This window comes from Calliphora vicina, chromosome 1 (genome assembly GCF_958450345.1).
Source record: "Calliphora vicina chromosome 1, idCalVici1.1, whole genome shotgun sequence".
Taxonomy (NCBI): Eukaryota; Metazoa; Arthropoda; class Insecta; order Diptera; family Calliphoridae; genus Calliphora; species Calliphora vicina.
Window position 1 is genome coordinate 135,965,653 of NC_088780.1, and position 27,076 is coordinate 135,992,728.

The window sequence follows — 27,076 nt, forward strand, 5'->3', positions numbered from 1 at the left end:
TCGTTATTAAAAATGGTATTTTTTTTTGTATTTTGCCATCGATATTGCCTGCTAATTTTTTAAGTAAATAAAGTTTTATTTTATATTTTTTGGTACCTGTATTAGTCTAGAAGATTTTAGCAGTTTTTACCCCCTAAACCTTCGAATTTCCCAAAATTCATTCTTAGTGGTTCCACATAGAGAGAGGGGAACGAACCTATAATCCAAATTGTATGTCTCTACCTTTTGGGGTATGGGCTGGGCGATGTTGAATCAGTCAGTCACTCAATAACGTAACTCGTATATGTATATATATATATATAGATGAGTGAATCAAATCTAAAAATATCTAGTGTAAATATTAGAATGATTTATTTGAATATCATAAGAAGTTATAAATATTAAATTAAAATATTGATTAATAAAAAAAATCTGATCAAATCTAAGAGTTGAATGGGGATTTCTTTATTTCATTCAAATAAATATCTGCATCAATATATGTTCTTTCTAAGAAATTTATAGATTCTTTGTGCATGTATTTTAGTTTTTATAGTATTAAAAAACGTAGAATGTATTTAATGAAAATGTGGTTAAAAACTATAAATATTCGATATTCGTTTATTGGTGTGCAAGTGGTGAACAGATAAAAAATGGTAATATGAATTTATAATGAAATGATTATATTAACAGTTTTTGCTAATTTGTAATTCAACAAATTATATTTCATTTAAAAATGGTGCACTTGTTAACAAATAAAAAATTCAAGTTTTTTCGTATTTAAAACCATTCATTAATTAATACATTACTAAATATCACTATAATGTTTAAAATAAAAAACAATAATAATTAAAATATTTTTATAACTAAAAATTTGTTTTTCAAAAAATAGTGTGCATCTAGTGAACGTTGTTAAACTGTGAACTCTTTAAATGTTACAATGATTTCTTAAAGCTTTGTTGTTTGTGTTAAATTAGACATTAATATTTTAGACATACAATAATATACTACTGTTTATCGGTTTAGTTTGATGAATTGGTCAGCAATATTAAACACAATGAAATGTTTATCGATTGTTGGAGCAATAAATTAATTGCTCCAGGCATAGACTTCTGGTACAGCTGATGGATATGACAAATCATACATTTGAGATTTTATAAAGTCGTGTTTGTCGTGCGGCTCAGGGCGAACAGATGCCAATCCTGGAAATGTAATAAAATATGGAAAGTAATACAGAAATTCATAAAAATATGTATGTATAAGCATTCCCAGCAAGCTTGTTAGTAAATTTTTAATGTTAAATTTTTTCCATTTCTTTTAGATTTTTATTTTTGCATAAAATAATTTATTCGAAATTTCCATTTCCAATTGTTTTTCAGACATTTCCTATTGAATTGCAGAAATGTCTATTTATGTATATTTCAGACATTTCTTTATATTTCAGAAATGTCTAATTGTATTTAAGAATTATCAGAAAATTCAAATAGAAATACAAATGGAAATTTTGGGAATTCAAAGAGAAAATTCTGGAATACAATTAGAAATTCCTGAAATACAAATGGAAATTTCTGAAATATAATTGGAATATTCTGAAATACAATTAGAAACTTCTGAAATTCAATTGGGAATTTCTGAAATATAAATTAGAAATTTCTATGAATACAGTTGGAAACATCAGAATGGATAACGGAACGAATGTAGAACGAATATTTCAAATTTACTAATATCGCAAAATCAGTAGAAATATTATTAATTTTATTTTGTAAATTAAAATTCAAGCCCATATTCATTTTGGCATATTATGAGTTTTATCTCTAATGACAATAAACGCTTATCAACCATTACTTACCATTAGCATATGCATACTCCATAATATAATCAGCAATTTGCATAGAACATTCGGTAATTTTACTCAAAGGTGGATATAGAGAACCTTTAGACAAATCTTCGGCGGAACATAGGTCTGCTAAGCGTTCAGCTGACAACAGGAACACCTCTTCTGGTATGGTTAACATACCGGAACAGAGAACGCCCAATGCAACACCAGGAAATATATACGAATTATTACCCTGGCCGGGATAGAATTTCTTGCCATTGTATTCAACGGGATTGAAGGGAGAGCCCGAAGCAAAAATACATTTACCCTTAGTGTAAGTGTAGGCTTGTTCGGCGGTACACTCAGCTTTGCTGGTGGGATTAGATAGCGCAAAAATTATGGGCATTTCATTGAATTCAGCCATCATTTCAAGAATTTCGGGGGTAAAGGCACCACCAATGGCAGCAGCACCAATTAAAACAGTAGGCCGTACAATGCGAACAACATCGGCCAATGTGTCGATGGGTTCATGAGGTTGAGCAAAACGCAATTTATGCTCAGTAAGCCCGCCAGCGGGACGATTTTGCACAATGAGACCCTTACTATCGATCATCCAGATAAGTTTCTTTGCTTCAGCCTCATCGAGTCCTTCCTTCATTAATGCCATTAAACATAAATTGGCAATACCCAAGGCAGCTTCACCAGCGCCAAAGAATACAATTTTGTTCTCACTTAATTTGGTGTTCTTGATTTTCAGTGAAGACAGCAGACCTGCAACAGCCACTGAGGCTGTACCCTGAATATCATCATTAAAAGTGCAATAGTCATTGCGGTATTTGGCCAAAAGACGGAAAGCGTTGGCATTGGCAAAGTCTTCAAATTGGATCAAACAGTTTTGGCCAAAACGACGCACAGCTGCTATCATAAATTCTTCAATAAACTCATCATACACTGGACCCGTAACACGCTTCGCACGTATGCCAATATACAGCGGATCGCTGAGAATAGATTCGGTATTGGTGCCAACATCCAAGGTAATGGGTAAACATTGACTGGGCTTAATGCCGGCCAAAGCTGTGTACAAAGACAATTTTCCCACAGGAATGCCCATACCATTGGCACCCAAATCACCCAAACCCAAAATACGTTCACCATCAGTCACCACAATAGCACGAACATCAGTTTCTGGCCAGTTCTTAAAAATGAAAAATAAATAAATTAGAGTCATATCTAATAAATAAAATGTACAAACTCAAACCTTCAAAATATCGTAGACATGGCCCTTATCCTTAATGGTTATGTAAAGACCTTTGGGATGTTGGAAAATTAAACTAAACTTTTGACAGGCCAAGCCCACGGTGGGTGTATACACCAATGGCATCATTTTTGCTACATCCGAAGCTAACACTTTATAGAAGAGACGTTCATTACGTTCTGCCAAAGTATTTAAGTACATGTATTTGTCCAAATCATTTTCCAAACGATCGAGCAATATTAAAGAGTGCTGCACTTGTTCATCTTCGGTTTTAACGACGGCGGGCAACAGACCTTGGATGCCCAACAATTGACGTTCTTCCAAAGTAAAAGCTAGACCCTGTAGAAAATTTCCATTAGGTTAAATTTATTAAGGAAAAGAAAAACTTTAATAATATTTCTCAAGACTTTTATAGACGGCAATATTGAGTATTAATATTTGTCAAAAACATCAACAATCAATACAAAAATAATTTTAATACTGCCCGTGTAAACATGAAATGTATTTTTCAAAATAATTTCTTGACAAACGATCATTTTAATAACATTTTAAATTTGAAAAGTATTAATACTCAGTATTGCCGTCTATAAAAGCTATTAAGAGTTGTTCAAAATTTTAGATGTATTTTTAATGTATTCAAAATATTATGACTTTTTTTAATGAACGTTATAAAACAATCCTCTCTCACGTCCAAAAAAGGTTAATTAATAAACATTTCTATAAATTTTAGATCAAATTATTTTCAATATTTAAATTTTGGAATTGAAAATGCCCAGTTAAATTTGGTATTGTATTACATGACATCGATAAAAACCATAATATTAATGGTATAAAATTGAGTATGTATGTCTTTTTATTGCGCTAAAATTAATTATTGTATTAAACTACGGCTTTTGGTTTTCTGTTTCTAGAAATAATGTTTTAAAGTTTTATTTCTAGAACCAGGAAGAGTGTCGTGTCATATTTTAGAATTAATACTTGTTATTGCAACAAATATATGATAAATTTCACCAAAGAGTTCAAAAAAAAACATCTTGGGTCCTCCGATTTTGACCATATTCATTCAACGCATTTTAATCTTTATTCTTTTAAATTTCGAAAAAATTTCGAAGAAATTTGTATGTATAACATTGCTATGGTATAACCTAGTTTATACACACAGCCTCAGATGTGAGTATACACCAGTGAATTTCTTGATTTTTTTAAGATCCTAAAAATCATTATATTCCGACTTAAATCTTCTTTTTTCAGAACCGAATCTATTATTCAACTCAATCTCCATCAAACCGAAACTTTTAAATTTTAATCGATGGATAAGTTTTAGGATTTTCATTATCTTAAAAAATTCAAATAATTGTTTGTGTTTACTCACTTTTGAGGCTCACTGTATATAGAGAAATTTTTCTTGCCATTATAGATGCAATAGCATTGCTGATTCATATTAATGTATCAGCTATTCTATAGTGAAAAATATATTTAAAATATCACACTTTTAATTTAAAATTATTCATTAGTAAAAATTCGATAATTATTAGGTTAGTTATCACAATATGTAGTTCACACAATACCTTATATTTAAAGCCGTATATGCGAAGTAGTTAATTATGTATGACGTATTGATTATAAATTAAATTTGTACCTTAATTATTGCGATACATTTTGGGTGTGTTTCAAATAATTATTTTAAAAAAGTTATTTTTTTATTTATTACATTGTAATGGAAAAATACAATATTGTCACGTAGTTTAATGTTGTAAGAAAAGTATGACAGAACTAATAGTAATAAAATTATTAAATTATTTAGAAACTTTACCCACATTTTGTTTTGATTAAAATCCAGACAGAAAGAAGACAATAACACAAAGATTATAAAGCTATTAATCTTAAAGTGATTAATTACAAAATGTTTGAATTATTGCAAAACTGTTTTTAATAAGAACTTTATGGAATTTCCATAGGTATTGGAAACAAAAGAATATACAGTTGCGAACACGAATATATTAGTACCCTAGTTCAAGAATTTCCAATTATATTTCAGAATTTTCTGATTGTATTTCAGAATATTCCAATTATATTTCAGAAGTTTCGGAACTTTCTAACTTTATTTCAGAATGTTCCAATTGTATTTCTGAAAGTTCCATTTTTATTTCAGAAATTTTAATTTATATACATATATATGTATATAATTTGTACTTAAAATGTTTCTAATTGTATTTCATACATATATATTTTAAATTTAAATAAATTAATTTTTTGCAACTTAATTTTTTGTTACATTAAATTTTAAAACTTGTTCTAAAATTACTAATTCTAGAACGAGTTATTTAATAACTTCTTTGGAACTAGTTCAAAATCCTGAATCAATCACCCCCGCATTATATAGGAGCTTTGTATAATTATGGATCGATAGTCACAAGATCCAGAGTAGTAAGATTTATGAATATATGAAACAATTTTTTTATCAATAGCAAGGCGTTATGACTTATAAAGGGGCGATCATCATAAAATATTGTGCAAAATTTCATCTCAACGACAATTACAAGAATTTTATGGTTGTTATAGTTAATCTCGGAAGTGGATCTTATATGGGAGCCAATTATGGACAGATTGTCACAAAATCAAGTAGTATGTTTTTTTCAAACTGTGTAAAATTTTGGTTCGATATTTATAAAATGTTTATATGTATGTATATCTGTGAACTTTTGACAAAACAATTTTGAATTTTAAAATTTTTCCGGAGAGCGCAAAAACTGTTGAATTTATCAATCAATATTTTATTATTTGTCCTTGAAGAACTTTATTATTTGTCCTTGAAGAATTATACAAAGGATAAATAATAAAATAATTATCAATAAATTCAACAGTTTTAGCGAATTAAGTTGTTTTGTTAAAAACAAATCAACAATAACTCCAAATAAGTTGATTTTTTTTATGATATCTCAGAAACTAATATTCGTAAGAAGAAGCAGATTAGTGTAAACGGAGCATTTTGAAAAGTTAGTTTTATTATAAAAACATAAGATATTTTCTTATCTCGACTTAAGATGTTTTGTCCAAACTCCACAGATATGTAGGTTAACCAATGATCAATTATGTGCCGATCTTCATAAAATTAGGTGCGGTGATTTTTGTGTATATGACGATTATCAATGACAATTTTCAAACTGATTACGTTATTTATACGAGGTTTATGCGTATTTAAGTGATGTTGGGAAAGATTTTATATGGCGGATACTACTTATATGTAATATTTTGGTTCGTAATCGGTATTTATTAGATGTTTATGTAGATTAATGTGTTTTTCGAAAGTTGGCCGAATACGATTTGGTAGGACGATTGCTATTTACATATAGAGGATTATTTTTGTCGAATTTCAACATGAGAGCCATGGACGAAAAAAAATATTGTTTTGTAATAAATTGTTACATAGAAATTATATTTGCTAAATTTTGTATAGGCATTTATGTACCATAGATCCATATTCCGAGAAAAAATTTGTATGGGCCCTAATAAAAATCATGGACCTATTCGTAATATTTTCAACAGTGCTTGATCTTTTATCATAGGAACAACGTTTACAAAATTTCATGGTATTATGACCAATTTTTTTTTAAAAATTACAAATTTATTGTCCCATATTTTGTTGTATAACTCTGGTTCTACTTGGCCAAACATTTCTGATCAACTCGACCAAGTCCTGCCTTGTTTTTCAAAATTAGTTTCATGTTTAAGTTAACAGCATGTTTATCCCGGCTTTACAAACAAATAAAAAACCAGCTAAAATAACTGTAAAATATGAATATTAAATAATGACATGATGTGCGATTAACAAATTTATTTTTATCCACCTATGGCAGTGCATAATCTACGTCAATCAAAACCACTGATATACTATTTGGAGAACTAAGTATGTATGTACAATTAATGGTTCATCCAGTGTTGCCAAAACGCCAGAAATCTCTAACTTAGTAAAAACGCTGATTTAAAATTGTATAACTATTTTTTTGCATGTTATTTTGTGTGTGCTCAATTGTTTATTTTATTTTTCAATTATTATTAGTATTTTGACAATTATAACTAAAGTTGAAATGGCCAAGGATGATCAGTTAAATATATATTACTAGTTGACACCCCGTCTTCGCCCGGTAGCACTTACTAATGTTAGTTCTTCAAGTTTCTCCAACCCACACCTGCCTGTTCTTATTTATTTGCAAATAAAATATCTAAATTTGTACTGCATACTTTAGGGAGATTTTTTATTACAGTTGACTGGACTCCAAAAAAAAATTCCGAGTTTTTGAATTTCAATCATCTCCTGAAAATTTCGAATCGAATAAAAACTCAGCCAAATCGCTCCAGCCGTTCTCACGTGATGCCATTACATACATGGACCATTTAATTTGTATATATATAGATTAACTAAGGATGGGTTTTTTGACATGAATATTGGAGATTAAATTAAGTTTAGTCTACGAATGTTGTTTTTGAGTCGTCGATTATTTTGTTTTGTTGTTAGTTTAAGCGACCAAAACTAAGGACAATTTAAGAGACTTGAAAATATATTTTTTGATTTATTTTGATTTTACGGAATTTTCCCAATTAATTTTCTCAACACTTTTTTTCTTATTCAGAAATTACTCACCGTTTTGATAACAAAATGTGATATCTTCTGACGTTGTGCATGGCCATATTACGAAGTCTAATGGTGTTTTCTGACACAAAATGTTGCCTATATATTGTGTACCATTTATTAAATGTTACCCATACCCTCATAATGTGTTGCATTTTTAACGATCACAATAGAACAAAATCATTACCATTTATGCAATTTTCTTTTATGTAGCTACTAAATATGTATTAAAAAACTATACTTTTTGCTTACAAAAAAAGTGGTGCATTTCTAACCCTTTGATAAAATTGAGGGTGAAACATGTAGCATATATTCAGGGTTTTAGGGTAACATTATTAGAAAAGAACACGACCAAATACATTTTTTTCAGAAAAGAACACAAAAAGGTAAAAGGCAGAATAAATGCAGCATTTATGCCAGAAAAGAAAACACCATAAACTAGAACCCAAAACCATCAAAGATTATTGATTAACTTGACTGATTTTTAATTTCAAGTAAAAACCTGCCCTAAATAAACAATATGTAAAAAACAAAAAAAATTGTTTAAGCTAGGTTTAAATAAAGAATATAGATTATGTTTAACCCACAAAGTAGCTCTCAAAAGTAATTAAATATAAAGATATTGTTTTTAACTCGTTACATAAACTTAGCTTAACACGCTGTTCAGTTAAGATTGTGTTTCTCACTACGAACTGTCAATTTTGTTAGCATTGTCATAATTTTCAGTTAAATCATATGTGCACATTCCTCAAATTATTTATTTTGTAAATTTTAACGTTGCAAAAGAAAAGTGAAATAAATAAAAACAAATAGCTCTTAGTAATCCAGATGTACACACAGCCTCAAAAGTGAGTAAACAGCCGCGAATTTTTTGATTTTTTTAGGATCATGAAAATCATTATAGTCCGACTTAAATCTTTTTTTCACAACCGAATCTATTATTCAACTCAATCTCCAATAAACCGAAACATTAAAATGTTAATCGATGAATAAAATTTAGGATTTTCATTATCTTAAAAAAAAATCAAATATTTTTTGGTGTATACTCACTTTTGAGGCTCACTGTAGATCAATAATAGGGCAAAAATCGAGGTTGTCCCGGTTTTTTCCTTTTATCTCAGACATTTGTGGGCCGATTTTGTCGATTGTAAATAGCAACCGAGCCGGAAGAATTTCCCGATATATTGATGTATGAATCGTGTAAGTATGTAAGTTATTTGGGGGTACGGAAAGTTTATTTCAACATACAGACGGGCATGGCTATATCGACTTCGCTATCTATAATGATCCAGAATATATATATATTGTCACCTAAAATGCAAAATAACGTAACATCACTTTTCATAAGTTTATAGGAGAAGCAAAAAACGATATAAAATGATAAGTACTTGAGATATTGAAACAAAATTTTAAAATCTGAATTACAGTGACTCTAGAAATATATTTTATGAAAAAAAACTAATTTATTCAAAGCACACTTTAAGTTATGTGGCTTACGTTTTTTTGAATTGTTATTTTCTGAAACAAAAAAACGTATACGTTTTTGATGATATATCATCAATATAAATTTTTATGAAAAAATAAAAACTTAAATAAAAATATTTTTTTTATTTTAAATAAAAGCAGTTTATATATAAATTTTTAATAGTATTATGTTTTTTTAATTTTAATTACTAACAACTACTTTTTTAAACTAAAAAAGTTTCTTCATTAAATTTTCATTAAGACTGCAAAAAATTCAATTGCAACAAATTTATTAAAAAAAGTTAGGATACTACCTAAAATAAGGTAAAAACGATTTATTAATTAATTACTCAAAGCGTATACGTTATTTTGTTTAAGAAAATCATATACTTGATGATACTTTAGTTTCAATTTTGGTTATAACTTGTTTATTTTTGATAGTAAAAGTTTAAAATTTTGCACACATATGTAATATGATGTAATTAATCGTAATCAATAATAAAATCAATTTCGAATTTTTTGATGATACGTTGTTTTGCATTTTAGGTGACGATATATACTTTATGGGGTCGCAAAAGAAAAATGTAGAAATTTCAAACGGAATGACAAACTTATATATACCCTTGCCACTCATGGTGAAGGGTATAAAAAAATGGATATTAAAAATTATATTAATGTTAATAATAAATGCTGTGCTGAATTGTTTATTTTTCAGCTGGTTGTGCTTTGGCAGTTCTTTATCCCAACTAGCTCTAAGGATAGTTCAAAACAAATATTTAGTTTTATTTTACAAAATACAATGTCAATGTGCTAAAATATGTGGTTACGTTTTATTGAGTAAATGTAAATATATGCCATGTGTGACCTACCTACCTTAAGGAATTAAGGTTTATAATATTTAGAAAATATTTATTGGAAAGATTATATTAGAGAGCTTAAATCGACTCAGAAAGTGATTGTGAGTCGATCGGTGGGTATTCAGTTTTCTGTAGAGCAAAAACGGTTGAATATATTGTAATTCTGATTTCACCAGTCGATTCTGCAGCAAAAACTCATAACAGGGGGCGCAAAAAATCTCATTTAAAAAAAAAACGTTAATTAATCTAAAAATATTATAAACTGTAAATGAAAACAAACGTTGTAGTATTGCAAATATGGACGATATAATTATTTTTAAAAGAAAAAGTTTCCATTGCTATTAAAAAACTGAGAATGACAAATAAAAAACAATTTATTGGTGATATAATATCCAAATACGTATTATATTAAAACAAATATTTTAATTTGTTTGTTATTCTAAAGAATGACAATATATATTTGGACCAAATCAATCTATATATATTTCTCATGTATTTCGTACAAAAGAGGTTTTGCAATGTTTTTTATTTCGGTTTATAGGGGAAGGCCAAACAATAACATTTTCCTCCAGAATGTTAAGTGAACATAAATTAATCACAAAAGCGTAAATGTTGATGGTACTTTGCACATGTTTGTTTATCTATTATTTTTTTTTTTTTTTGAGAAATTTAAGTTAATTAATATTTCCTTGTGCGGTCACACATTCAAGGTCATTTTAAAGAACTAACGAGCGACACGTTTTATTTAAAATTAACAAAAATATATTTGTTTATTAACATTTAAATGTCTTTAATAGAAAAATATTAATTTTTCAGATTTGAATGAGTTTTTTAAAAATAAATTCATATTTTTAGTAGTTAAAAATTCGGTTTTTAAGAAATAGTTTTCGTATCTTGTTATAATGATTTTCAAGTTTTCAAAATTGAGTTATATTAGTTTCAGATCTTAATTTAAGCATTTAAACGTAGAATGGTTGGCAAAAAACAATGAAACTGTGATTATACATAATTATACATTTAGAGTAAGTTCGGGTAATGTGGTATAGTTGCTTTTCTCTAAAACTAAGAGCATAGGAGTAGCGGTACCAAGCTTAAGAGTTTTATTAGCTCAGAAAATTAACATTGGGTGAGTGTATTTCATTTTTGCAGGTCATGGAAATAGTCAGTTGAAAAAATTCAGCATTATCTTGTGATCAGTTAAAAATTAATTTAACTGATCATTAATTTGATTTTAAAGTCAAATGGCAATATTTTGCTATTGAAGAACATATGTAACAATATAGCATATTTAGTGTATATGTTTAATTTTATAATAATTTAAATAAACGTGGTCGGCTAATGTGGTATAGCGTAGGAAATATCGACTAGTAGGAGCTTCCGTTAAACACGTGTCAAAGTTTTTGTAATCAAGCAAATCAAACAAAACAAAATGTATTCTACAGCTAAATAGTAAATTGCCAGAAAAGGATATGTAATTACTATTTTTTTTTTCAAACATAATGGATATGACCATACTTTCTTACTTGTTTTAGTATGTAACATCGCCATATAGCATTACACAATTTTAAATTCATTAATTTTCAATTAATTTAATCAATTAGCAATTTCATTTAATTTCGACCAAAAAACCCCCATTTACCAATTGTTGGGTAATTTTCTACATTTTTCGACTTTTGGCCGCACTGTGAGGCGGCATCATCGTTCTTTGAGAACTACGTTGGCCAGGCGACCACCGTGCGATTTGACCCCTTTATACTTTATCTTTTGGGGTTTTTCTTAAGTCGCAGGTCTATGCGAATATGCTTCAAACCAGTCAGTGGCTCTCAAAGTAAACAAAACACATGCCATCGGCCAAATTCAGCCATAAGCCCTTTGTTTTATTTAAATATATTGTAGATATGAATCTCTTAAGGAAAAACCCTTTATTTATTTTACATGATAATATACATATTTTACCTGATAATGAAATTTTCAGTGTCGTATGATTTTGATTGTCATATATTCGTACATTCGTGCATTTTATCACCTTGTTATACTATATGGAAGTTAGTGGGATGAATTTTAAAATCGTGTCATAACTTGGTTAACGATTTTTTAAATATTCCAGGTCAGGAAAATCAAAAATTATGATAATAGTTGTCGGAGCTACACTAACAAATATGAGTACGTATTTTTAATGATTTGGTGTGAAATCTACTTTTGTTTTTGAGATTGTTTGGTTTCACACTGCTGATCTTTAAAATTATTTCAAATAAGAATATCATGTGTTTAAGTTTAAATTCCAGCTGTCGTGTGTGCTTCAAGAAATCTATAACGAGCCTAAAGTCCAAATTATAAATTGTGTTAGGATGATAATCATACACCTTGTTAGAATGATGAAAGTTCAAGTAATGCTTATCAATATTTGCAGAGAAAATAATGCAATAAAGTGATGACAATAGACAAATTGTGTTTAATGGTTTTATTCTTAAATTTATGATTAATTAAATGAAGATTTTAATGATAATTTAGAATGGAATCTTACAAACGATAATAATTTTTTGGTTGGCCTTTTAAAGCTCTGAATTTTTTGTGGACGGATTTCAATTTAAATTAACATATTAATATACATACGTATGTACTTAAATTAATACATAAAATAAATAGATACGATTATTTGAATTTGCTTTTAAAGAAGTTAATATATGTATCATCAAAGATTTACGAAAGAGTTAAGGATTCACATCTTATAAGAAATTGGCTTAAAACAAATAAGTAGGTACGAAATGATTAAATTTTGCAATTTACTGGTTCAAGTTTAGAAATTAATTTTGTTGTTGTTTTTCAAGCTAATTTGAGAATCATCCATATACATTAGAGTGACAGCCGATTTTTTTAATTTCATAGAGTGCCGGTTGGAATATTATGACACTAGGCCTAAATGTTAAGTGCTGAAAATTTGAGCCAAATCGGGCAACTATTTCTGGACGCGCATCGAGGTCAAAGTTTAGATATATGCAAAATTTTACTGTTAATATGGAATAAATATGTGAAACTCGTTAACTTTCTGCATTGTTTTCTAGAAATATGTAGATTTATTTATATTAATGAATATTACATAAAAAAAATTTTGGAAATTAACCCTGTATCTCCTTTGGTTCAAAATGACCCAAAAACTGTATTATCGCCACAATTAGAGAAAAATGCAAATTTTTCAGTTATTGAAAAATTTTTCCTACTAAATAAATACTTTTGCAATTGAATGCAAAAGAATCGAAATATGTACGTAATTATCGTTGTAATGAGATATAAATGACAAAATTTGATTAAAAAATTTTAAAGTTATTACATATTCGCCAGACCATTAACGTGTTTCAAGCCACTTGAACAAAAAATTTAGGAAAAAAAATTAAGATATTTCGAGAAAAATTAAAATAAAAGCTCATTTTTACTTAAAATATGTCCATATTTACTTGTATATGAGTTTTTGTCTTCGTAGGATACCGTTAACCTATTCGCAGGTATGGCAAAAAAAAATAATTTTTTAACGGCTGTTTCAAAACTCCATTTTCAAATTTTTAAAAATTTTGTTAAACAAATTTCACATTTTTTCGATCATCACATTGGGGTTTATTGAGATAAAAATAGGGAATAAAAATATGAAAAAATTATGTCAATACCTCTTACAGTTTTTCCGTACCTGCGATTTAAATTTTGCGTTTTTCAAGAAAAACTAATTTTTTGTCCATATTTGGCGAATGAGTCCAATTTCCTTACTGTTATAATTTTTAAGTAAAACCTACTCATAATATTATAGTGCTTGTAATTTTAAATATGTTCTGAAAGTTTTACTAAAATCGGAAAACTATAACCTTTAACTCGTGAAGGTCAAAGGTCAAATTTTTCAATATTTGGAATTTCTAATGAAAAGATAGCGAAATGTTATATATTTTTGGGCCGATTTTAATGCAACTTAAGGAAAATTTATAACAGTAAGGAAATTGGACCATTCGCCTAAATATGGACAAAAAATTAGTTTTTCTTGAAAAACGCAAATAATTTTTAAAAAATAATTATTAAGTCAGTAGTTTGTTATGTGCATTTAAAAAAAATAATTCTTTGCTTTTTTTTGCGCAAAATAGTGCAACATAGATTTTCTGTTACGCTATCGCACGCTCGCCTCATCTTATCGCACGTTCGCCTGATCTTAATACAATGGAGAACATGTACGGACTGCTTGTGGCGCAAGTTTATTCTGAAAACCGTCAGTCTATAGGCATAAGGCTAAGAACACTAGAAAATTTCATAAATTCTATGCCTAATTGCTTTTATAAAACAAAATAAAAATAAAAATGTTGCGGATTTCGACCCTAAATCTGTAACACGGCCGGAAATCAATTTTTAAATTTTTGTATGAAAATCACTCTTTTTTCAAATCAATTTTAGAGTGTTTTTCATACAAAAATTTTAAAAAAGTTTTCCTTTCTTTTTTCTGAATCAGCATCTTAATTAGAAAAAAATCTACTGAAATAGTAGAATAATGCACATCACCATTTTTTGACCTTGCGAAAATGCGAACAAATAATTTTAAACTATTTTTTCACCGCTAAAAAAACTTTCTAAAAAGGTATGATATCACAAAATTAAAATGTTTAAACCAAGTCTAATATCTATATCGGCTTGAAATCGAAAACATTTTATATTTTTAAAAATAAATTATTATATGTTGCATATTTTTGATTGGCAGCCTTGTAATAAATTGGCCAGTTTTCTAAAATTTATATAGAAAACATCTTGAACATATAGGGTAAATAACTAAATTCTTTCACGATCTACATCTTTTTGCTCTTGTTGATATGTATCCATTGTAGTTGTTTTTGCTTAAAGTTTCATTAGCTCTTTTATCACATTAGTTTCTTAAATTTTAGGTCTGTTATTACACGATATTGAATACATGTAGACATGTATGTGCAATGTACTATGTAGATGATGTACTTGTAGATGAGAAAAAAGAAAAAAAGGAGCGTTTAATGCTCGTTGAAGACAAAAGCAACAAACAACATAGAAAACGATATCAAAACCTACGAAGGCCAAAGCTAAATTTAACCCTTATCCTGTACTTTACAAATGAAACGTAAATTACATTATTTCTGATTAAGTTTTTAACGTTCATATCATATAAAATATGTCTCGGAATGATTCTTATAAATAACTTTTTAACATCCCGAATATTTGATATTTGAAGATTTCGAGCTATTTCACCGAATTGGAAAAAAGAAGATACATCATCCTTTAAATCACAAAAAAAAACTGGTCAATTTTGACCAATGACTACAGGATAAGGGTTAAATAACCCTTGTTGTGGTTCGTTTATAATATGTTCTACCATCATACACTAAATTTTTTGATTTCGTATACATTTAACTTTTGAAAATTTTCCATTCAAATACACTTTTTCATGAACTTTCTTGTATTTTGTTGCACTTATTCAGGATTATTCTATTAACAAACTAACGCAATAAACTCACCTTATTATATTTTTTATGATGCAATCTTTGTAGGCCGGTTATATTGCCAGGAACATCATTATCACCATTGCCCCACAAACCAAGACGGTCACGGGCAGCCTTTTTCAGAGGACACTCAAAACCGTTTAGCTTAGAAATTTCCATGACGTTAATGTGAATTTATTATTTTTTTAATTTTTATAAGGATTTTCTTTTAATGAATTTAGTTATTTTTTTTTAATAGTTTTTATTTCAATATTTTTTTATTTCAAGTTTCTCACTAGACTAAAAAAAGTTTTGTTTATTTCTTGACGGCGTTTCAACTTGTACTAATTTAAAAAAAAATTGCAATAACGTTCGCCTCTCATCCAAATATTTGTATGCGATTTTTTTTTTCGTATTCTCGCTGTTTAGTATTAGTGTTTTTATTCATATTTTGTTTTATTTTTTTTTTTTTGTTATACTTTTTGCAGTCGCACGATTTTCGTTTTTAGACCAGTGCGCGCGCATTCCCACTACTACAACTACTACGTAGTAATAATTTTCTTGTATGTTTATATATTATGAGCGCGTGTATGTCAGCATGCCAGTATTTTGCTCTTGAGGAAACCCCTCATTCGTTACGTCATGGATAGTATTTTTAGATGTTATTATTGTTGCATTGACCAGTTGTTGCAAATTGCACCACCAGCTGTCCATATATCAGCTGTTCCATTTGTGTTTAATATTTTACTCTCTATCTTGTGAACAGCGTAATACCTATAAATTAGTTTCCGTATTGGGTGCATATTATTATTTTGACAATTTGCCTCCTGAAATATGTATTATGGTATTTTCAGACGACAAGATTTCACTCAAGTTTTCTTAATTCAAAGCCATTACAAAATAACTTAATAAAATTTATTGAATAGAATTCCTGATATTTTATAATTCTAAATTAAGATTTTTATTTATATACATGATTGACATAAAAGTTTTATTATTTCCAAAATACGGTAAATAAATTACAAACAAATTGGGCTTAAATTTTATTAATAAAATCGGTTGTAAAGAAAGCTTAAAGTTGAAATAGGTTGGTAGGTCTGACATTAAGAAATCCTACAATAGTTACGGATAAATAATAATTAAAATGCATTCGAAAAAAAATTAATATAGCTATATACATATATTAATTGTTTCGCGACTAACAAACGATTTCCGAGCTTTAATGCTAATTTTGAACTTATCGTTACATAAGTAATTTCTGTGGCCAGATGTTGTGGCACATACATTGGGACGAGAAGCTTTTGATAACTTTTGTGCAGGTGGTATTGAAGAATTGATAATAAATAAAGAATTATATAGAGACATAACATCGATAGTTCTCGATCATTCGCATCATCTCACAAAATAAAATCGCAGTATAATGTACCGTTATGATTTTATAGCAAAAACCATTTAGACGTATGTAGTACAATTTATTGTTTTTTCTACATATTTTGTGAGCATGAAGTGGCGCTTACGTCTTTATTAGTTTTAACAAATTAATTAATATTAGTATTTTAAGGTTAAAAACGTTAATTTGAATTCTGCAAAGCGAATATAATTTGAACAAAACAAAAAAATTTAAACATTAAGTTGTGTTTTTAATGAAATTGGGTGTGTAACTGCTAGCGAAAAGGACGTAAGCGACATAAATACCCGCTATCTTGGAAATATATGAAATAAAATAAATGCAATGTATAGTTAAGAAGTAACAGTCCATACATACTCAATTTCACGCTAATACTTAGACATCAACCAAGGATATTTAAAAAAAAACCTTCCCCTGTAAAATTTGGTTTTTGGCGCTTACGTCTTTTTTGCTGTTATGACTCGATATGTTGAAGATTTAATAAATATGATGACCGAAAAAAACGATGATTCCGACAAAGCAGTTACGGAATCATTTTTTTAAAAATTACGAAAGTATTAAAAGAGACCTCGCATTCCAGAGATACATTTCACAGGGCTATTTATAGGGACTCAAACAATAAATCACCACAAGTTTTAATTACAAATTATACTTCAAATCTCTACGAACTGATGTTATCTGCAATTTATCAACCATCGAACCAGAAATGCAATTATATAGTCAGGAAAGTGATGTGTCGCCTTCCAAAAGACACGATCAGTAGTGCAAGACAGTGATAAAGAATTGATTAGAAGTTATGACTGATACATATTGTGTATTGTTGTGAAAATTCTGCATCTTCTTCCTCACTTTTTTTGCTGGGCTATAAATAATATAAATATATTCACCCTTATCGTGGTTGGCGTAAACGTCTTACGACTGTTTCGTACTAGATTAAAGATAAAATGCAAACTGTTTCTTTACTCTAGTACGAAATTGTCGTATGCGTATGACGTTTACGCCAACAACGATAAGGGTGATTTATAATTGTTTTTTAATGAACTGACATGTTTTTTATGAGTTCAATTTATTTTGTTTTATTAAATGCTTTAACTACAAAGTATACTTTACTTTTAAATAATTAAATTTTCTAAACAAAATTTTGAATTTATTCGTATTTGGGCCTTTTTTCGATTTACACGATTTCTCATTTTTTCAGGAACGCATCTATCGTGTAAATCGAGGAATAGGTGTAAATTCATAAAATATAGAACTAGGGTAGAACTAGAGGCGCAACTGTTTTGTTGTTGCAAGACTTAAGTTTTTGACAACAGACTTATGTAGGTTTTTTCTCTCTCAGTCACGCTTCTATGTATACTAGAATTGTCCGGTGGCCGAAATTCGACCACTTTCAAAACGCTTTTTACTACTTTTATGAGAATTTTTAAAGAATTTTTAAACCATTTTTATATATTGAGCATATCTAGAGAAAATAACCTTTTAAACCATATATGTTTCATCAATATTGGTGGACAATAACATACATACTTCAAAGTGTACCACAAAAAAACGTGAGGCCTATTTATATATATAAGATTTATTCTATGGACCATATGAATAAACCACAAACCAAAGAATAACCCATCAACATTTGAGAAAACTTCAAAGAGAAAAATAATTTAAAATAAAAATTTTCAAAAATAACAAAATGTATTAAATTATTACCCATAGCTAAGATAAAAGTATTTAAAACTTCATCGATTTGTTTCCAACTTTTTTCTAACAATTATCAAACCTTGTTTTTATATTTAAATATCTACATATTCTAGGCTTATTAACAAAATATTTATATTTTTCATAAATAAGTAAAGCCCTCTCTATTCAATTATCTACACTAAATTAAGTTTTAACACTTATTTGTTTAATTTTTAATTTTTGTTTTTTGACATTTGTTAAGACCAATTCAAGGCGAATCTAATAAGGTGACCTCACGAGAACAGCTGATTACAGCACTAGCACGCGATAATGTCAAACTGCATATATAAAAAATATTCGCCGGAACGCCATTATGTCAAACTCCATATATAAAAAATAAATGAATTCGCCTGTATTTATTTCAATTCGCCACTGCTGTCACTTTGTTAAATACGCCTTGGACCAATTGCTGTTTTTTAGAACAACTATAAATTCGCCTTGACTGAAATGTTTTTTAGAGATTTGAAAAAAAAATTGAGAATAGTATCGAGTAGTCAGCAAGTTTTATTTTCAAATATTTGTATATTCTCGTACTTAAGGATAATCATGCCAGGGAATTAAATAGTTCTAATCAAAAAAGTATATGTAAATTTAATTTTCTGCATATTTAGCATAATAGCGCTAAAATATATAAAAACAAATTCTGTTATTTTTGATCAATTACCAACACTGCATTTGAAGGCAATTATGATATCATTTTACAGTGAGTGATACAGAAAAGAAGAATAATATAAACAAATTATTAGCGTTGCCGTACTTCAAAAACAAATTAAAATGACAGGTTTTGGGAATGTAAAAAATATGCCGCACATTATACATATTAATTTTAAACTATTATATATACGTAATTACTTTCGAAGTTTCTTAACATTATTAAAACGTCTTAAGAAATGCGAGTACTAAATGATAGACAAAATTATGAAATCTAACATGGATGTATGTTTTTATCTGGCATCACTACTTAGTGATGTACCCAAATCGATGACTCTATTGTTATTATTGTAATCTCTAAAAAGCGCGTCGTTTCGCTTGTTTTCTATTTGTGTGGAAAATATTTATATTTTGTTATTTTTTATGATTAATTTTACAATATTTACCAATAGAACTGTTTAAAAACATACACAATATATATTATTAAAAATAACTATGACGGAAGAAGAAAATGCTGATACAACATTAACGGCAGCTGACCAAATGCCGTCAGAAAATGATGTGGCTTTCTTGGAGTTTATTGAAATGGAAAATTTCAAGTCTTATCGAGGCCATGTAGTGGTAGGACCATTAAAACAATTTACCGCAGTTATAGGACCCAATGGTTCCGGTATGTAGAAACAGATTATCGTTATGTTATGGCATTAAAACTATTTTTGACTTGTAACTTAGGAAAATCAAATTTCATGGATGCCATCAGTTTTGTTATGGGTGAGAAGACTACCAGTTTGCGTGTGAAACGTTTAAACGATTTAATACATGGCTCTTCTATTGGTAAGCCAGTGTCCCGCAGTTGTTACGTCACGGCAAAATTTATAATTGGGCCCATACAAATGGATTTTCAACGGGCTGTTATTGGTGGCTCTTCGGAATACCGCATTAATGGCGAAGTGGTTTCGAGTAATACATATTTGGGAAAATTGGAAAAGTTGGGCATCAATGTCAAGGCTAAAAATTTCTTGGTGTTTCAGGGAGCTGTCGAGAATATTGCCATGAAAACACCAAAGGAACGCACAGCTTTATTTGAGGAAATTAGTGGGTGAGTTAGGGACGCAATAGTTTCTTCTGAATGAAATTTTAACACAAAACTATTTACAGATCTGGTAATTTAAAGGAAGATTACAATCGTTTGAAACAGGAAATGATATTGGCCGAAGAAGAAACTCAATTCACGTACCAAAAGAAAAAAGGCGTTGCCGCCGAACGTAAAGAAGCCAAACATGAAAAAATGGAAGCTGATCGCTATGCTCGGCTTAAAAATGAATATGTAAGACTACATAAACATAAATTGTTTATTATAAATTTTAACATTTTCTATTTCTAGAACGAAAAACAAGTTGAATATCAAATATTTCGCTTGTATCACGTTGAAAAGGACATTCAGCGCTTAAATGAAGACATTGTAAGTAAACAACAAGAAATCAAAGAAGTCGAAAAACGCAAGGAACAGTCTGACGAAGTGCTAAAGGAAAAGAAAAAAGATGCGGGAAAGCTTAATCGCGAAATGGCTAAACTCGATCAGGAGGCACGAGAATTTGAGACACAAATGAATAAAAAACATCCACTCTATATAAAGGCAAAGGAAAAAGTAGCCCATTGCCAGAAAAAGCTAAAATCGCTGGCCAAAACTTTGGAAACGGCCCGCGAAGCTGATACTGCCCACCAACAGGACATACGAAAGCTGGAAAAACAATTGGCTGAAGTCGAACAAATGAAAAAACGTTTCGAAGATGAAATTGAGAATGAATCACAAAAACGCGGCAAAAGCGTACACATGGAAGAGGGTCTGGTGCAAGAATACGATCGTCTTAAACAGGAAGCTGAAGCTACCGCCACCCAGTATCGTTCCCAATTGGATTCGGTGAATCGCGAACAAAAATCCGATCAAGATTTATTGGATGGCGAAACAAATCGCAGAGCATCGGTGGAGGAGGCTCTCAAGAAACTGACCCTGCAACGTGAGGAGGCTGTTAAGCGGCGTGACAAACTAATGGATCATATTAAAGCATCCGAAGCTGCTTTGGAAGAGCAGAATCGTATTAAGGACGAACTGAAACGTGATGTGGGTTGTTCAAAAGAGAAAATTGCCGAAATTCAAAGAGAATTAGAGAATGTACGTGATCAATTGGGTGATGCTCGAAGTGATAAACATGAAGATGCTCGACGAAAAAAGAAACAAGAAGTTGTGGAATTATTTAAGAAACAGGTGCCAGGAGTGGTAAGTAGAATTGGATTAATTAATTAAAATGTAAAAGTTTAGAAAAAAGATCTTCGTATAAAAATCTTATTGTTTACACTTTTTCTAGTATGATCGCATGATTAACATGTGTCAGCCCACACATAAACGTTACAATGTTGCCGTTACCAAAGTTCTGGGTAAATTCATGGAAGCCATTATTGTGGACACTGAAAAAACAGCGCGACAATGTATTCAGGTACATTATTATTAAAGAGTCCTTAAAATTAAGATACTAAACAAATAAATTGCATATTTTTTAACACAAAGATACTGAAAGAACAAATGTTAGAAGTGGAAACATTTTTGCCCTTGGACTACCTACAAGTCAAACCTTTAAAGGAACGTTTAAGGTAATTTCGGAAAGCATACAAATTTGATTTTTACACTGTAATTAAAATATATATTGACTTTTTACAGAAATATCAGTGAACCACGTAATGTTAAGCTGGTGTTTGATGTCTTAAAATTTGAACCACGAGAAATAGAGCGGGCTGTTCTATTCGCCACCGGCAATGCCTTGGTTTGCGAAACTCCTGAGGATGCCATGAAAGTGGCATATGAATTAGATCGTTCACGTTATGATGCCTTAGCTTTAGATGGTACATTTTATCAGAAATCTGGTCTTATATCCGGCGGCAGTCATGATTTGGCGCGCAAAGCCAAACGATGGGATGAAAAACACATGGCCCAGTTAAAATCGCAAAAGGATCGTTTAACTGAGGAGCTCAAGGAATTGGTAAAGAAGTCGAGAAAACAAAGTGAATTGGCCACCGTGGAATCACAGATAAAAGTGAGTATTTAAAGTGTTATAATGTTTTAATGTACAAACAAATTAATTACCTATTTTCTTCGTCCCTGCAGGGCTTGGAAAATCGTTTAAAATACAGTATGGTGGATTTAGAATCCTCGAAAAAGTCCATACAACAATTCGATAATCAATTGAAGCAAGTTCAAACACAATTAGATGAATTTGGGGTAAGTTTGAATGAAAATAATTTAAAAATTCAATTAACAAAATTAGTTAATTCTCGATGTCTAGCCTAAAATTACTAAAATTGAGACCCGAATGGAGAAACGGGATGAATATATACAAGAAATCAAAGAAAACATGAACAATGTAGAAGATAAAGTTTTCGCAGCCTTCTGTCGCCGTTTGAATTGCAAAAACATACGTCAATACGAAGAAAGAGAGTTGGTAATGCAGCAGGAAAGAGCACGAAAAAGAGCAGAATTTGAGCAACAGATTGATGCCATAAATACACAGTTGGATTTTGAAAAGCAAAAAGTTACCAAAAGTAAGAGAAACTTTTTTTTTTGTAAATATTAAAGCTTTTCAACATTTGAATTCTTTATGCAGAAAATCTCGAACGTTGGGAACGTAGTGTCCAGGACGAAGAAGACGCCTTGGAGGGTTTAAGGGCAGCTGAAAAACGTTATCTCAAAGAAATCGATCTGGACAAAGAAAAAATGGAAAAGTTAAAACAGGAAAAACAAACCAAGAAACAGGCAGTCGACGATATGGAAGAAGACATATCGAAGGCACGCAAAGAAGTTGCAAGTGTTGCCAAAGAAATACACAATTTAGGTTCACAACTGTCCGCGATTGAGGCCAAAATCGAGACCAAGAAAAATGAACGTCATAATATTTTGCTGCAAGCTAAAGTAAGTTTGACATAGTGATTTAAATATAGTGATTTAATATGTATGTTATTCCCAAAAATAGATGGATTGTATAGCCATACCTTTGCTCAAAGGTTCCTTGGATGATTGTGTGAGTCAAGGTGATTCGGAAGCGACGACAAGTGCTACATCAACTTCCTTAATTTTAGAAAAAGAAAATCTGTAAGTTTTTTTGTTATGAAATTGCGATAATTCAGATTTAGTGGACATTTACATTGGGGATTAATTACAGCGATTTTATTTATATTTTCTTATAAAATTACTTAAAACTGCTTCCACGTTTACACAGATAAAGTTTCAAATTTGCTTAATAATTTTTGACAATTAACAACAATTCAAAAGCAAAGCATGGAAAATCCCTTACAATATCAAGACATACGACATTTAGCAAATTTTCCTACCCCGTTTGCTTCTCTACACATCTAGTTACAGCGATTTACCACATTAAAAGGAGCCAATGTTAATAGGTTCTTAAAAATATTATTATAAACACATGTTATGGTGGTGAGAGATTTTAATGTTTTAGCATAGTTTACTCTTTAGAATAAATGTTTAGAGTAAATATTCAGCGAACGAGAGAGTTTACTCTTTGGAGTAAATTTTCACCTAGAGAGAGTTTACTCTGTGGACACGGTTGATGATTTAAATGGCCCAAAATATCCCCTTACGATTTGATGATTTTTGCCTTAAATTTTACGATTTCTTTAACAATTTATAATTATTATAACCTTCATTATGAAGGGTAAGGGTATAGATAAATACACATAGATCGGAAACTCTCCTGTCAAGTTGTCCAATTTTTGGACAATTGATTATGTTGGCTTTAAAGGCCTCTGTGGTTTGTGGCTTATATACATAGAGCTGCGACTTAAGAAAACTTCACAAGAAAAAGTAAAATGGGGACAAATCGCAATATCCACGTGAGTTGACCATGCCCTCAAATCGCTCGTGCAAAAACCACATGTCGTTGTTGTTCATTTGGCCTGAAATGGCCAAAAGAAGTTGGTAATCTTCGACCTATAGCGCTCGCCGTTGACGGTGATGGCCTGGCCAAGGTCGTTCTCAAAGAAATATGGACCGATGACGCTGCCACCCTAATATCCACACCAATTTTTTTTGTTGACATACCCATTCATCCAGAAATTGGCCTAATTGCTGAAGATAATTTTTTTATGAAAATTAGCGGACCGTTGCCTGAACAGAACAACCATTTTTATAAAACAATATCATTTGCATGTGTTGTTGGACGCTATTTCCGTCCATGGTTATTTGGCAAAACAAACTAAATAAATGACAGCCAATTCGACAAATTTAGATCCAAGAATATGGCCGCTATCAACTGTCAAAGTTCGGAAGTCTGTATTGGAAAACCGTTTAGGTCTTGAGCGAAATGTTTTCAATAAAAAAAACAATTTCGAAATGTAACTTTGACGATTTTGATATTTTTTTTTCTCAAAATTTGAGGATTTCAGAACCAAATCAACTGGAAGCTTGTCTGTAAAGTAAATTTTCAGCCAGCAAGTGTTTAATCTGTGGAGTATATTTAGCGAGAGCGTAATTAGGTTTAAATTTAGCGACAGCGAGAGATTTGTCTTAAAGAGTAAATTTTAAAATAGAAAGAGTCCAGAAATTCCTTCAGAGAGAAGTCTCTCTAGATTAAAAGTTCCAATATAGATCTTACGATTGTTACAAATATGTTAAATACATTTCTTTTTTTTCTTCTTTTCTCCAGTATCGAAGTAAACTACTCTAGTTTACCTCGTGATCTATGCAAAGTCAAAGACGATTCTAGCTTTAAGAAAATGAACGACCAACTTCAAAAAGATCTCCAAGCCAAACTGGATATTTTGGAACGTATACAAACACCGAATCTAAAGGCAATGCAAAAATTAGATCGTGTTACGGAAAAAGTGCAATCGACCAATGAAGAATTTGAGTCGGCCCGTCGTAAGGCGAAAAAAGCAAAGGCGGCCTTTGAACGTGTTAAAAATGAGCGGGCTGAGAAATTCATACAATGTAGTAACCACATATCGGATGCTATTGATGCCATCTACAAGAAATTGGCCCGTAATGAGGCTGCACAAGCCTATTTAGGTCCTGATAATCCCGAGGAACCCTATTTGGATGGCATTAATTATAATTGTGTAGCGCCGGGTAAACGTTTCCAACCGATGAGTAACTTGAGTGGTGGTGAGAAGACAATTGCTGCGTTGGCCTTATTATTTTCCATACACAGGTAAGAAAGATAACCTAGTGTTGTAATTTTGTTTTAAATGTTTTTTTTTTCTTTTTAAGTTTTCAACCTGCTCCCTTTTTTGTGCTCGATGAAATCGATGCTGCTCTTGACAACACTAATATTGGTAAAGTGGCTTCATATATACGTGATCATACAACAAATTTACAAACCATTGTTATTTCCTTAAAAGAAGAATTTTATGGTCATGCCGATGCTTTAGTTGGCATAACTCCTGGTGTAAGTATTTTTTGTTATGTTTACTATCTCTTCGTTTATAAGATTTAATAAGCAAATATATTTTCATTTTAGGAGGGCGACTGTTTGGTTTCAAATGTTTATCTATTCGATTTAACTTTATTCCATGATAAATAATTATTTTTGTTTCTATCGTTTATTTAATTCTATTGAATTTCTAACAGTATAGCTTAATGTATTCTAAATATAAATATTAATTTAGTCCACAACAAAAACGAAATGTTGTAGTAATTTTTAAGCGACCTAAAATTTGTTTGTCATTATTTTGTTTCTTAACACTAGATTTACTTTTACATATTATGAGAGCACATTTTTTTAAAACAATAAAAAACTGTAATTTAATTTATCTATCTATATAAACTGATCAAAATTCATAACAAATGATAAATGAGGAAACTATATACATATACACACTGTAAATTTGTTTCGACTATAAATAAAAATTGTGTAAAGCGGGAATTCTTTAACATATACATATATATAATAAATATTTTTGAGTTTTTTCTTTAAAGATTGGTAAGAGTGAAAAACAAATTGAAGAATATTGATCGGGCCAGAGATGATATTTCGGAAATTATGTTTTTTTGATTAAAGAATTTAAGTTATTTTTCTAAGGGCGGGTTATTCACCTGAAGATCAAATGCCAATTAATAAACATATTAGTTAATCTAAAAACGAATGTAATCTAACGTGAATACACTTTGACGTTTTTGGGTTCAAGTTTAAACATCGTAGATTGCCATGTACAACGACAGGAAATGTAACAATTTCTTATCAATATAATGAGGAATTTATGAATAAGAAAAAGAAAATTTTATATTGATGTGTCTGTTTATAAATAACCCAACAGTTGAGCAAGTACACAATGTATCTCCTTATAGACAGTAATTGTCACTAATGTCTGATCAATTGACTGACACCAATTTAAATATTTTGGGTCATTTGCCATGTATGTGCTCTTTGTAGTGCAGAGATAAGTCAGTTGGTTACTTTATAGATCTCACGTAATCTAGCTTGAAGTCAATTGTCACTAATGTGTCTCAAGTAATCTAGAGTGTAGTCACTTTAAACTTTTATTTAGTACTGCACATTTTTGTGAGTAATTCGTTCAATTGGTTTTATACAAATTGTGTTGATATTCATAATTCTTATTTTTGCTTAAGTTTACTGACACCCCATGTAACCTAGCGTGAATTCAATTGTCACTTTAGTGTCTCTAAATAACCTAGAGTGTAGTCACTTTAAACGTTTATTTTGTGCTGCACTTTAGAAGTAATCTTTTGGAGAGTAGTCGAACGAAGGTTTGTTTACAAGCGGTCGGTTAATGGACTATCTAGGAGATGG

At 30.0% G+C, this 27,076-nt stretch overlaps 2 protein-coding genes across 2 annotated transcripts; one reads left to right on the top strand and one right to left on the bottom strand.

Annotated features, from left to right (window-relative positions):
- Positions 1-422: 422 nt before the first annotated feature.
- LOC135963925 (NADP-dependent malic enzyme-like) lies at positions 423-15,781 on the bottom strand. The gene is made up of 4 exons (XM_065515938.1): positions 15,506-15,781; positions 3,051-3,386; positions 1,826-2,987; positions 423-1,178 (listed from the first exon to the last, which is right to left on the bottom strand). The coding sequence occupies exons 1-4, from the start codon at positions 15,647-15,649 to the stop codon at positions 1,066-1,068; spliced, it is 1,755 nt and encodes a 584-aa protein (XP_065372010.1). The 5' UTR covers positions 15,650-15,781; the 3' UTR covers positions 423-1,065.
- A 3,942-nt stretch (positions 15,782-19,723) lies between these two features.
- SMC1 (structural maintenance of chromosomes 1) lies at positions 19,724-26,220 on the top strand. The gene is made up of 14 exons (XM_065515939.1): positions 19,724-19,932; positions 19,995-20,361; positions 20,421-20,589; positions 20,647-21,540; positions 21,629-21,757; positions 21,829-21,911; positions 21,979-22,351; positions 22,423-22,536; positions 22,601-22,856; positions 22,919-23,223; positions 23,285-23,403; positions 24,974-25,477; positions 25,537-25,714; positions 25,787-26,220. The coding sequence occupies exons 1-14, from the start codon at positions 19,758-19,760 to the stop codon at positions 25,847-25,849; spliced, it is 3,729 nt and encodes a 1,242-aa protein (XP_065372011.1). The 5' UTR covers positions 19,724-19,757; the 3' UTR covers positions 25,850-26,220.
- The last annotated feature ends 856 nt before the right edge of the window (positions 26,221-27,076 follow it).